Consider the following 13,134-nt stretch of genomic DNA (forward strand, 5'->3'; position numbering starts at 1 on the left):
CAGAGATTTGTCTGGCAAATGGTGTAACAAACCTCAAGCCTATCATGATCTGAAGCTGTTGTAACAAATCAAAATTGCTTTGATGTTACATAGTACCTTGTTGGAAAGACTGGAGCATGGTTCAAGATGATGTGTAAAAATTCCAGATTTGTGCGAAAGCTTGTGACTGAAGAACGAAAACAGTTTGATATGATGGCTCAATCAAACGTGGAAATGGATGACAAAAGTAGAGTTTCAACATTCCAGCATGTGAGAATAACTTCAGAAATTCATAGTTCTTGTAGTATTGCATTATTTTTATGTACAGTTATAGGTTTTGTTAGGGTATTTCAAATTCATTGTGTCAGTTGAGATATAGATGGATTGCGGAAATTTTTAGAATCATTGCATGGTAGCTAGGTACTTGTTCGGTAAAAAGGTATGTGATGACTGATGAATGCCATGAGGTTTTTTATGATTCAATATATGGTCGTTGTTGTACCTACAAAAATGCAAGTTTACTAGCAACTAGTTTCTGAATCAAATCGAAAGTATATTTTGCCATGAATGTAAATATGTACCTGCAAAGTTTGTCAATAAATTTGTGTGATGTTGACCAGAGAGTTTTATCATCTGGGCATTTATGTCGCTTCTTACATTAGGTGTTAAGCATAGTAATTACGGATGAACTTTGTGCCAATATCTTCAATGCACAATGTATGTAGCTAGCATGTCTACAACCCTCACTGATCAGTGATCCTGCTATACTATAGCTATAGGCATTTGGCACCAGCTTGACCAAGGGCATGAACTTCACAGTTGCACAACCTTTTGTCATGTACCACCAGTCACTTTTTTACTTAAGGTGCACATAGCAGTGAACACAACAATGTGCAGAGGGCCTACACAAAAACAACATGATTAGTGTGCACTATGCACAGCATTGTACCCTGATTATTTGAATATTTTGATCACTCAACAGTCAGCAGTCAGGAGATAATTATTGAATATCACATTTATTATACATCACTTGTCAAACGAGAGCATGATGACACACACTTTGACAAGCAATCATGGTAGTATTCCAATAAGTTGGACAGTCACCTCCCTGGGCGTCATTTTTCCAGGAAGGTACCTCTGCAGGTGTTGTGGTAGTGTAAAGCCCGCGCCTGTAGGAATAGGTTTTCCTGGTCGACGGGCGCCGCGTCGGAACGCGAGGCTGGCTTTCACCTCGGGCGGGCTGACCGTTCCGACTCCCGCCTCGAGCTGGGTTATAACGCGTGAGCGCCGGCCGATCGGGGCTCTCGTGTGGTGGCTTCGCTCGAGGTAGGTGTCCCGCTGACCCGGAGGATGGGGCTTTGTGCTCACCCCGCCTCCCTAGCTAGGCTAGGAGCAAGGTAAAGTAAATGTGTAGATTGCGCGTGTTAGGGTATGTTAGGCTAATCTGCGCGTTTATTCTGAGGCGACGCAATTTCCCGTAGACGTACATTCCCGAGCAGTCTTGTTTCATTCTTTGGCGTTATACTTGTTTTATATAAATAATAACGGAGCAGAAATCTTTATCTTGTTTGGCAGAGAGAGACATTCGAGACGAGAGACGAAAGACGGAGATAATGAATGAGTCACGGAGTTTAAACATTAACGTAACGTAAATGTAATAATAACGTAACTTGCAATTAAGACGGTGTAATGCACACCGCAACCCACGAGGGTGCGCGACCCAACCGTGTGTGCCCAAAGGTGATGCATTCCCTGTCCACCGGATGCCAAAGTAAAGTAAATGCAATAGTTGGACCACCACGGCCGGGTGGCAGACGGCTGTCGGGGGATAGAACGGGTGTTGGCGGTAGCGCTGCCGCTGGCATCACGGGTACATTACAGTAGGCAGGTTGAATTGGGTTAAGTTAGGCGAAGTAAGGTGGTTAGGACCAGGTCAGACCGTAAGGCCTGGTCAGGTTGATTTTAATCTTTCATTCTATTTTGACATAGATAGGCCTATTACCTATGTTTTTGCTCAAGCATGAATTTCATTAGGTAATGAGTTAATTTTGCTTTGTTTTTATCTGTCTTGTTTTGTGTTTTTGTCCCTTATATTTTGCAATTTGCCCCATAGGCAAGGGTGGAGCTTTTCCAGGGAAGGTGGTGGAGCATGATTGGAGGCGCTCAACCAGACGGCATAGGAGGGCACGGTTTCTGAACGCGCACTGATGCCTGATTCAAGCCACAGAAAAAGTACCAGATTGTTTTGCTTTTTAATTACAGCGGGAAGAAAGGTGTCCGGATAATTTCGTTACACCCCCTGTAATGTTCAAATGGTTGCTACATTCGAAATCAGCTAAAAAAAAACTAGCCTAGAAACATGTAAAACTCGAAAAAGCAACCGAGGTCATCAAAGGTCATTGAGCTGACCTGACCTTCAGGTGACCTCGACATCCACCCTAGTGCATGGGACCAGCATCATATCACATGTTTCAACGCTTGAAACCACGTGAAAACTGCAACCGCGCGGCATAATGCGAGCCGACATACGCCGAATCGCGATTCGGGCCAAATATGGTCTCGAGAAATAGGTCACAGGTCAAAGGTCATTTGGGTCAGGGTCATGAAATTTTCAGGGTAGGTGTAAAATTGATAAAATCGGGGGCATTGAAAGTTTCGTCGCGATCGGACGGTTTTTACGCGAGTTACTCACGAAAAACCGATAAAGCGCACCCAAAAAGGCAGAAATATGCACATGCGATATCCTATACTGCGAAAAAAGGTGCATCATTTTTTAACGTCGCCGACAAATTGTAATTACCCTAAGCTCAGGCAGATGTATGATAGAAAATCCCCCAAGTTAAATACACTACGGCGGAAATAAAATACCCTACGGCGGAGCTCGGTTGCAATTTGTAAATACGCGCGCAAAGCAGCATATACCACCGCGTGTGCGTATTTTGAATTCACCATAGGGCTCAGCCATTCCTAGAGGAATTCTAGGCACCTTGGAAAAAAGCGAAATCGCGCTAGGGATTTCAGCCGATCTGGCAGCTCTTCCGATGCCACTGGCGCGCCTTTTAATCCAAAGCGCCTTTTTCGTGTCTCATGTTTGCTCGTTTATTGCGGAGGCCTATATATGCTTCAAGATGCTGGAAAAGGTTGGTGATTAATAAGTATTTCCATTTTAGGTGCATGTTCTTTGCAAGAAATACAGTTGTTGTTGTTGTTGTTGTGGGTTAGGGCGCAAGAAATACAGGTATATGTCAACTTTAGGTCCTAACTATAACTGTGACGCTGTTGATACAAATCTGTAACAGCAAAAAAATTATGTTTTAGGTTACGTTAGGTTGTAAGTTTTAGGTTGCATTGTAGGTTTGTAGGTAGTAGATTGGTAGGTTATAGGTGAAAAGGTAAGGTTAGTTCAGGTTTGATTATGTTTTTCTTTTAGTTACGAGACATATAAGTATCATTTTTGGATTCAGGATGTCAAATAATGGTCGGAAACACTAAATTCAAAATTAACTAATTTTGAAGCGGGGACCTCCATGTGTATCGGCCAAATAATGTAAGAATATGAAAAAAAAAATATCCATGAAATCTGCTTAGGACTTAAACTTGACATTTACCCACATGGCTATAGGTATCACCAGCAGAATTATAATCTTTACATAATTTTTAAAAAATGCTGTAAGTGAAGATTATGAGTTGTGTAACCATTGTTACTATATTGATATTAAATATTGAATAGGTACAAGTCCGCCACCAACTTTATGGAACATTCCTTCTTCCAACAGGATCACTTCCAAGTAATCTGGAAGGCTGATGCCAAGTACATCTTGTGCGAGAAGCTTGATATGATTCCTGACCTGGAACCGGTGAGCATCAAATATAGCAATTTGCTTAAAGCAATAGCAATTGCTGATGATGGCAATTTCAATTTGCAGTAACACATATTATATGTAATTGGTTTGAGCCATGTTGCAATCATTTTATAAATGAAAACTTCCATTTTTAAAATGGAACTATCAACTTTCCCCACAGGCTTCGGTAACAAAGTTTTATCAATTGTGAATGACAATATTATTGGTATGAGTGGTGTGTGCGGTGATCTGTATTTGAATATAACGCGTCTTGTCACTAAGTATTTGTCATCTGCATTATAGCTGACTATTACGGTAATACGATCGTGCATTGGTCCCAGACAAGAATACCCCAGTGAGACCTTGCATTATTTCGTTTCAGGAGTTGATGGAGGGCACCACTGTGGCCTACCGATGTCCGGCGTCAAAGGAATCGGCCCTGCAGTGGATTCAGCTGTACCAAGAGGCCGCCAACATCCCCCTGACGACGTACGACTCCATGTCGAATGGCCAAAGGGTGGTGTACTGGGTGAGAGCTTTAGTTTATGAAATACCAGTTTGGGCTCGCCGTGTAAAGCTCGGCAGGGGGGTACTTTTGCCCGAGCACTCGACCTGTGCCCGCCAATGGAAAATTCTGCTGGTGCAGAGCCTCCTGAGGGTTCAGCAAAGACCCGCCGTATGAAAGCCTGTCGGGGTCTACTGACAGAGGGCCCGGCGGCCTGGGCTCGCTGCATGAATCCCCAGCTTGATGCCGCGTACTGAGGACCAGTCATCCAGCCGTCATACCGGGTGTCTCGGAGGACTGGACGGGCACCTACCAGCGGGCCCGCTAGATTTCGGGAGGGTCAGCTGACCCCTTTGTCCCCCTGACTCCTCCCTGGGTGCGCCACTGCACCCAGTAACTTTTACTCTTTTATATCGCAGGAAGGTGCGGGTTAATGAAACACCATGATCAGGGTCAGTTAAAAAGGTAACGTTTTTAAATCGAGAAACTTTCATCCTCATTTAAATGACGGACTAATGAGTGGCAATTGATTTCATCACTTTTGTTAATGTTGTCAATTTTTTTTCAGGCCAGGCTTCGTTGTCACCACGACGTCCCAGAAAAGCCGAGTCGTCCGAGGAAAAACCAATCCGCCAAGGACACCGGGTGCCCCCTGCGCCTGAAAGTGACTGTCGCCAACACTCCAAAACGGCAAGTTTCTCACCGTCTTTTGTCATTGGCACCTTTTACCAGGGCTGCGGAGTCGACCCAACTTTAGCCAACTCCGACTCCGACTCCGGCCTCACAAAATCGACTCTGACTCCGACTCCGACCTATTAGTTCTGGAAAGCATTTATTTGGCCCTTTGGTTCACCGAACCAGTGCAGAGACGTGAACTTCGGGAGAAAAGAAAAGGCTGATCAAAATCGTAGGTCGATTTTGTTGTCTGACCACTTTGGATCATCGGGATAATTGCCATTTTGCTTTCACCAGACAACAATTTCACTTGATGAAAGGCGATTTTCGGACTACATGGCCGGAGTCGGTAAAATCTTATCGACTCTGGCCAAGAAAAAAGATCGACTCCGACTCCGACCAAAACTGTTGACTCCGACCGACTCCGACTCCGACTCCGCAGCCCTGCTTTTTACAAACGCCTTAGTTGATCAAACGATCAACCGCAATTGAAAAAAAAACTACATATTTGATGAAGGAGTTCGCTGCCGAAAAGATTTCAAGTCGCTATCTTTCTTAGTTGTGCCAATCTTGGCTCAGAAAACTAAAAACGGTGATAATCCGAAACATTTCACCTCGCTCGTTCCTTGCCTCAAAAGGTTTCTTGCTGGTACCTTATAAAAGTGCGTGGAAGGAGCGGAATTTCTTCTGAATAACACCATCGTCTCGTGTTTTTTATATTTGTTGACGAATCCTCCCTTTCCAGGAATAGGTCTACAGACCCATGCGCGGCTTACGAGCTACGGGTGACATGTAACAAGAAGCCCCACAACCACGCCGTGGACAACGCTGCCGCTCTGAGACATCGACGCGTCTCTGAGCTGACGAAGGCCCGGCTGATGGAGCTGTTCCAGCACTACCACTCGCCCTCCACGGCGCTGGAGACCCTGAAACTACAGCTTCAGGAGGAGCATGGGAGCGCCTACCCGTCGGTGGCCGCAGACCGAGCCATTGTCCCAGATAGGATGGCCGTCTACTAGTAAGTTTTTAACAGCTTGATGCAAAGCCACACTGCCACAAGTTAGCAAGTCTGTAGGGACAGTATCTGAAATAATTAGACTTTCCCTATAAAGTTACACATGATTCTCATATATGAGATGCAATTGATCGTTACACGGAGCAGAGATGATAGGGCTACTCAGAAAAGAAGGCCGCATGTCTGGGATATGTGGTTGCGATCCGAGACTGATCTGGCCATTGACAATTTTTGGGTCCCCTATTGCAATCTGCCTGTTTTCGTGTCACATCCAGTTCTACTGTTATCTATGAATTGTGTTGTGCTAAAAACTCGCAACATTTTACGCTGCGATAAATGCACTCTGGTTTAGTAAAAGCTATCGATAATCATATTACGTACGCCTATGTGTCAGGGTCATTTCCGTTTTCCTGCTATTCGTGAAAAACCTGAAGGGGAATGGCGTCTAAACGCCCCCCTTCCGGCCCAGCGCAGGTTAACATTATTTTCACCTTGGATTTGTGTAATTCAATGCGCTGAGGGGTAAGCTATATTTTGATTGGGACGAATCAGGAACAAGTGGGACAGCTGAAGCTTAACCATAAGTACACTGTTATGCAATCGGTATTTTATCACAAAATGAAACTGACCACCACTTGCAGCTGGAAGTCAATTGACAATGCAATGTGTTTTCAGCCTGTACTACAAGCACTGTCGGGAGCGTTACCCAGCCTCGACCCAGGAGGAGACCATGGACCTCATCCGCCACATGAAGGACGTCCGCACGGCGGTCTCAGTCGAGGACGGCGAGACGGTGATCGCGGCGGTGACGCCGCTGATGGAGCGCGTCCACACGCTCCCCGACGCGGGAGAGGTGGTCTTCGTCGACGCCTCAGGAGGGATGAACCGGCACGGCCAGCGCGTCTTCCTGCTGATGTGCTGGAGCCCGGCCGGTGGTCTGCCTCTCGGTGTCATCGTCTCCACCTCGGAGACCGAGGCCGTGGTGGACAAAGCCTTCCGGCTGCTCGTCGGGATTTTACCAGACGGTACGATATACCTACATTTGCCATGAATTCCCATATCTGGCGGCTAAACTCTGAATTGTCCAGTCAGTTGTGCATTGGTGTATAAAATCCAATATCGTGTTTGACCGAGAATGCTTCTTTGACAGGCGCCTTTGGCGGGCGTGGAAGGCGCGGCCCTCTGTGCTTCATGACGGACGACTGTCAGGCCGAGCGGAACGCGCTGTCGGCGGTGTGGCCTGAGGCGCGGCTCCTGCTGTGCACGTTTCACGTGCTGCAGGCCGTCTGGCGATGGCTTCACAACGGCAAACATGGCATCGACAAGCAAGTGAGTAGTTTCTACTGGGAATGAATTTCCGTTCATTTTTGTCTAATTACCCCTTTTTGAGAAACACAGAGAGAGAGCGAGAGAGAGAGGGAGAGAGAGAGAGAGAGAGAGAGAGGGAGAGAGGGAGGCACAGAAAGAGACAGAGACATAGAGAGAGGGAGGGAGAGAGAGAGAGAGAGAGAGAGAGAGAGAGAGAGAGAGAGAGAGAGAGAGAGAGAGAGAGAGAGAGAGAGAGAGAGAGAGAGAGAGAGAGGCAGGCAGACAGCTGGGCAGAGGCAGGCAGAGGCAGGCAGTCAGGCATAGACAGACATAGGCTGGCAGTCAGGAATATACATGCAGTGATACTGGTCTAAAGGCTGTAAAAGAACGTAAATGAGTTTGATTAATTTCATCTCAAACACCCCGTATATTTACATTTACCTTCACCCTTCACCCTTCACCCCTCCCGCCTCCCACACTCGGATACCAGTTAAATTGTGCATTTTCTTCCAGCACAGGCAGGCTATCATGGCACTAGCCAAACAGCTCGTGTACGCCAACAATGAGGCGGAGATAGCGACGACGATGGAGCTGGTGGCTACCGAGTGGGGCGAGCGCTACCCACTGCTGGACCAGTACCTGCAGGGTTTCGCTGCCCGCCGTCAAGAGTGGGCGCTGTGCCTCCGCACGGATGTCCCCACCCGGGGACACAACACGAACAACATCGTGGAGTCCGCCTTCAGAGTCCTCAAAGACTCTGTCCTCTACAGGTCAGTCTTTATTCATATGTTTCACCTAATTGCGGTTCAATAAATAAAACAGTTAACCTGGCGTTCATAGACAAACCTGTCTTTTAACTAAAGTTGATTGTAAAACTGTTTCGGTGACCGGAGGTATTGCAATAGATTCATTACTATTTTAAAATATTTCAAGTTGTAAGGTTGCCCAAAAGTGGCAAATGTTGAAGAAATGTCAAAGTTGCAGTTACAGACAAATTCCAATTAATAAAGACAAATAATTGGAAAAAAGCCAAAGCAGGGGAGTAGTTTTTCCTTTCAATATAGGTCGGAGGGCTGAGAGTGAGCCGGTAAAATGTTCTCGAAAACACCATCAAAATCCCTAGGACTGTGCAATTCTCCCCAGTGTCTGCCAAAGTTCAGAGCCTGAAGCCCCCGAAACGGAATTGGACCATACATCCCTTCGTCAAAGACGTTAATTACTAACTTGTGACTTTCATGGATTAACACGGATTAACTTGTGAATATCACGGTTTTACATTTCTGTTAACCCTACATGTGGAAGAAAAACAAACTTTCGCATTTCGGGTAGGTTGTGAAATTGTTAGTTGTGCTTTTGGTTGCTCTTCTGAAAGCCTTATTGTGTCCATACGCTGGCAGTCTACCGTTAATTATAGCTGCAAAGAAATTGTTGAAATATTCGCTTGACACGCGCTGTTTTTCCAGGACTCGGGCGTTCAACCTGCTGCAGCTGTTTGATTTCGTCACGGTCCAGCTCAGCAAGCACTACGCCAGGAGGGCGTGCGACGTGGCCAACGGCCGGCAGCGGGCGGCACTGCGCCGGTCCGCGGCGGCACCAGCCAAGAAACGGGCACTGTGACGCAGGTATTTTGCATGACACGAGAACTGATTGAGGTCACATAAGACAGCTCGTTTTCCAATGCTGGTCCCACCCGTACTGCCACATGGCTGTGCAAAGTGACCAATGCAATCGGCGCGCCCCTAAGCACCAATAAACCACATGGCTGTGCATTCACACACAAGAGTCTGTCACTGTACCGCTGTGCCACTGTAGGGCCGCGTGGTGTTGGCGCTGTGTGCCACATCTCGTGACTCGTTTCGCGTTTTTTTTTCTTGTTTCTTCTTTTTTCCCTTTGGGGGTCTGTTTTAAAAGGCCAAGCTGACAGTACTGGGGCGAATGAACAGGTTCGGATTTTCGTACAAGTAACCGTCCGTCAGTTTATGTTGTACAGTCTGTCTTAAAAGTCCGCGAAAAAGCAACGGTGGATCCATCAAGCCTGACCGAGGAAGGGCCTGCTCAATTTGAGTCATCAAAGCAATTGATATTCTCGTCCATTCCCCAGGTCAATTGGTTCGGTGACTTTCAAAGTAAAGCAGGCCTTTCTTCAGTAAGGCTTGATGGATCCACCGTCACTTTGCGCGGTACTTTTAAGACAGACTGTACATACGAATTTTACAGGATTTTATGTGTTGCCCCTCCCACAGGTGACGGAGTTCACCTATCAGGTGAAGTCGCTGACGTCGGTCGGCATCACCTACCTGGTGGACCTGAACGTCGGCGCCTGCACCTGCAGGATGAACCGGCGGACTGGCGGCTGCAAACACCTCCGAGCCGTGCGGCAGCAGACTGGCGCTGTGCCGGAGGCGACGGCGACAAAGGAGACGCGGAGGGCCTTGATGGACATCGCCATGGGGACCAGCCAGCAGCTGCCAGGCAACTGGTTTGACCCTCTGGTCGCCGAGCCGTCCACCTCGTCACCTCCTGGCCCCACGCCCGCCAGCGCCCCCGGAGTCGCGCAGCCCCAGCCGTCGCCTGGTCCCGAGGAGTACGACGACGACGCAATGGACTTCGAGGACCCCGCCGCTGCGGCGGCGGCTGTCAGTGGAGCTGAGCAGCGACGCTCAGATGACCGGACACGCCAAACCGTGGCGTTCATCCAGGAGTGGGCAGCCTTCATGTGCGAGGCAGTCGTCCAGGACGACACCTGGGAGAGGGCTGCCGCTGCCTTCCAGCAGAGGTGGGGCCAGCTGCCCACTGCTGGCCGCCAGTCCGCTCTGCACCAGTTTGGAGGTGCGCAGGGCTGCCGGCGGAACGCCACCCAGATTCCGGTCCAGCCGACCAGCACTGCCCGTCGCACCAGCACCAACGTGCGGGGTCGCGCTCGCTGGCCCGCTGGACGGCCGTGCCGCTCCGCGCGCACCGGGGAGCACGGCTACGTGGCAGCCTCCGCCAGGCGGTCGGCGGCGCCCCACAGCCTGGCCACCTGTGTTGACCAGAACCGCCCCCTGGGGCGCTGAGTGGTAGAGGTGAAGTGGGGGTGACCGGGGCAAGTTGGTGCCAGGGGGGGGGGGGGTAAGTTGGGACGGAAGGAATATTTCCAATACTTCTCGACAGTTGGCGTTCAAACTTATTTTGTACATGCACAGTACATGCACAGTCTGTTTGTCAACGTGGTGTCGGCGCGTGCTGAGGTAAGTGCTGTTCATAATCGCTACAAATGTGTTTCAGGTACCAAAAGTGATTTTCTTGCTGTGAAAATATTCTCTTCTAGTGTCGTTGTGTGTGCCTTTTTGTTTGCCGCAGGAGTACTGCAAACGTTTGTGTTTTGTCGTTAATGCCCGCATGGATTAGCGATGATTGTTCATGTGAAACATGAATAAAAATGTGTTTAGATAAACTGTTTTTCCTAGTGTACCAACTTGCCTTAGGCCCTGGCCCAACTGACCCCCCGCCGCGGGGTAAGTTGGGACATTGGAGGATGGCCGCTTTGATCAGATATGACACCAAGACGATGCTACCATCTCTCTTATATTAAGTCTTCTTTAAAAGATAAAGAAATCAGATCTCAGTTAATAGCCAACAAATAATGATGTATAGTTATACCGAAGTTATGACGCTTCAAGCAATAACTGGCTCAACTAGCGTTAGCGGAATGACGCAAAATTAGCAGGTGACCAGTGACCACTCCCAGTTCGCTAATATGTTTGCATCATTAACATACCTTCCACTATAAGCACGGTTTCTCAATCTTAACATAAAATATAACATCTTTTCATGTAATTTGCATCTCTAATATACCCCAGTCAAACTTGCATCACTAATGTAGTGGGGGACTTCTTGGGACGAATTAGTTTCTAGGGACTTACACATTTATGCTCATTTCCCCACATTTGTCGCCAGGGGGAGAATTCCACAGAATTTTCCGCTAGGAGTGGCTGAGCCCTATGGTGAATTCAAAATACGCCACCGCGTGCTACAAAACGTTTTAGTCAAACATTTAACGGACGTTCGAGAGCCTGATGACGTCATCAGATTCCCGTAATGGTTAAGAGATAGGGACCACGCTGGTCCCACCCTGCAAGTAAAGGGAAGAAATTTCTTGAACACCATAAAGCTGCGGGGGTTGCGACCAGGATAAATGGTGGTTTCTGAGCCTGGCCGCAAACTTGGCTATCTCAACTCAAAACTAATGTTAAGGTGGGAGGGTCCCTTTAAATCTAATAAATATTGTATTCAATTTAAGAGCAAAAACAACGTTGTCACTTCTATGTGTAAAAGGTCAATTCAATTATATTTTTTTGTTAAAAATAAATAAACTAAAAAATTAAATCGATGAAATAATGGATGAAATGAATTTAAAAAGAGCTTGCGAAATAGGACAAATTCAGCGCAAAGATTTCAATAAGCTGGCTGCTAAATTAGGGTGGGACTAAATGCTTACTTCGAAATCTAAGCTACGTTGCGGCATTGGCGGTTATGTGCGGCGTGTATGCCGCATGATTAGTAAGAGGCGACCACTAAATTAAAGACTCAAACGCTCCGACCGGTTCTCAATGAATAACACTGCATACCAAAAATGCCAACCGCTCTCGTCATAAGATATTCAGCTTTAACCCTATTAGTGGCAGGGGGGGTTGTTTTTATCCACCCCTCAGGTTTTTCGGGAATATCTCCGAAACCGCTGAAGCTACGATGCTGAAATTTTCTGACTTTTCCTAAAACTAAATTGGGCACATTCCCTGAAAATCTCAAGTTCATAACTTTACCAGTGGCGGCTCCAGAGCACTGGGAATTGGGGGGTCCTATTCGTGAAGCGAGTCATTTGGGCGAAGATCACGATGCTGCACCAGTTTTACGAACAGTGAATACAAGGTATCATGTGATAACATATACAGTTATTGTGCATCCTCTTTTGACACGTTTTTGCTATAATAGGCGGATCCAGGCGTCCAAAAAGGGGGGTTATGTTTTACCTCCCAACATAGGTGCCCTGACACCGCCTATGCATTACCAATACAATTTTAGTCGTTCTCTCATAAGAAAATTATAACATAACAAGACCATTACCACCCTTTTTAGAAACAGTACCAACAAAAACCTTATTTACTATACTTTTGTGTACCCCCAATCTCAATGATCTGTATCCGCCTATGATTTTTGAAAATGCATATTTTTAGGATCCATGTGAATTCCTGGTTCATTCTCTATCGATCGGCAAAAGTTGCGTTAAGATTGGTTCAGAAACCTGGCCGTGATAAACAGTCTAAAATGTATCTGCAATTTGCCCGTTTTTACCCCCCTCTAACCCCCCTATTGACATTTTTTAATTTTTATTTTTTAGAAATGTAGATCACGTTGAGCGAAATCGAATGCCGTTTGAATTTTGAAAATCGGCCCGTTAGATCTCGAGATATCAAGGGGGGTCGTAAACAGCCCCCCCCCCTGCCACTAATAGGGGGTAGCCAGGAGCCTGCCACTAATAGGGTTAAATAACTAGGTTATCTACATCATCATTTTGAACCAAATTAATACTTTCAACTTAACTCACTCATTCCTTCCTTTGTTGTCTCCAAACAGTCGTTCGATTGTCTGGAAATCGTATGCTAAATCCCGTACCTGTATGCGACTGGTGCATATAAAGGCCGATAAAAGAATTTGAATAGGCTCTGGCATGCGATTTCCTGGCTACCCAAAAAAGTCTGTTTCAGTCTTGCTATCAAAACATGACCTCGCCCGCACAGGGGGGGGGGGGGTTGATGCAACCCCCCTAA

At 47.0% G+C, this 13,134-nt stretch overlaps 1 protein-coding gene across 2 annotated transcripts; it reads left to right on the forward strand.

Annotated features, from left to right (window-relative positions):
- Positions 1-2,912: 2,912 nt before the first annotated feature.
- Positions 2,913-10,756, forward strand: LOC122374225. Of its 2 annotated transcripts, none has more exons than XM_043352840.1 (10): positions 2,913-3,119; positions 3,756-3,836; positions 4,204-4,350; positions 4,895-5,016; positions 5,747-6,019; positions 6,692-7,041; positions 7,167-7,345; positions 7,838-8,094; positions 8,788-8,946; positions 9,568-10,756. In XM_043352840.1, exons 1-9 carry the CDS (start codon positions 3,021-3,023, stop codon positions 8,939-8,941), a joined length of 1,662 nt encoding a protein of 553 aa, XP_043208775.1. In that variant the 5' UTR covers positions 2,913-3,020; the 3' UTR covers positions 8,942-8,946; positions 9,568-10,756. The 2 variants fall into 2 exon arrangements, with proteins under 2 accessions (XP_043208775.1, XP_043208776.1); XM_043352841.1 differs by having other exon boundaries at positions 2,923-3,119; positions 4,204-4,310.
- Positions 10,757-13,134: the final 2,378 nt, after the last annotated feature.

Source organism: Amphibalanus amphitrite, unplaced genomic scaffold (genome assembly GCF_019059575.1).
Source record: "Amphibalanus amphitrite isolate SeventyFive unplaced genomic scaffold, NRLGWU_Aamphi_draft 001622F_arrow, whole genome shotgun sequence".
In the NCBI taxonomy this organism is placed as follows: domain Eukaryota; kingdom Metazoa; phylum Arthropoda; class Thecostraca; order Balanomorpha; family Balanidae; genus Amphibalanus; species Amphibalanus amphitrite.

What these genes read in the sequence shown, in the direction of transcription:
- LOC122374225 (XM_043352840.1), top strand. Translation starts at nt 3,021, where the DNA reads ATGCCACTGGCGCGCCTTTTAATCCAAAGCGCCTTTTTCGTGTCTCAT. An exon ending in GTCGCCAACACTCCAAAACG is followed by an intron (nt 5,017 to 5,746) that starts GCAAGTTTCTCA and finishes CTCCCTTTCCAG; the next exon opens with GAATAGGTCTACAGACCCAT. An exon ending in GATAGGATGGCCGTCTACTA is followed by an intron (nt 6,020 to 6,691) that starts GTAAGTTTTTAA and finishes ATGTGTTTTCAG; the next exon opens with CCTGTACTACAAGCACTGTC.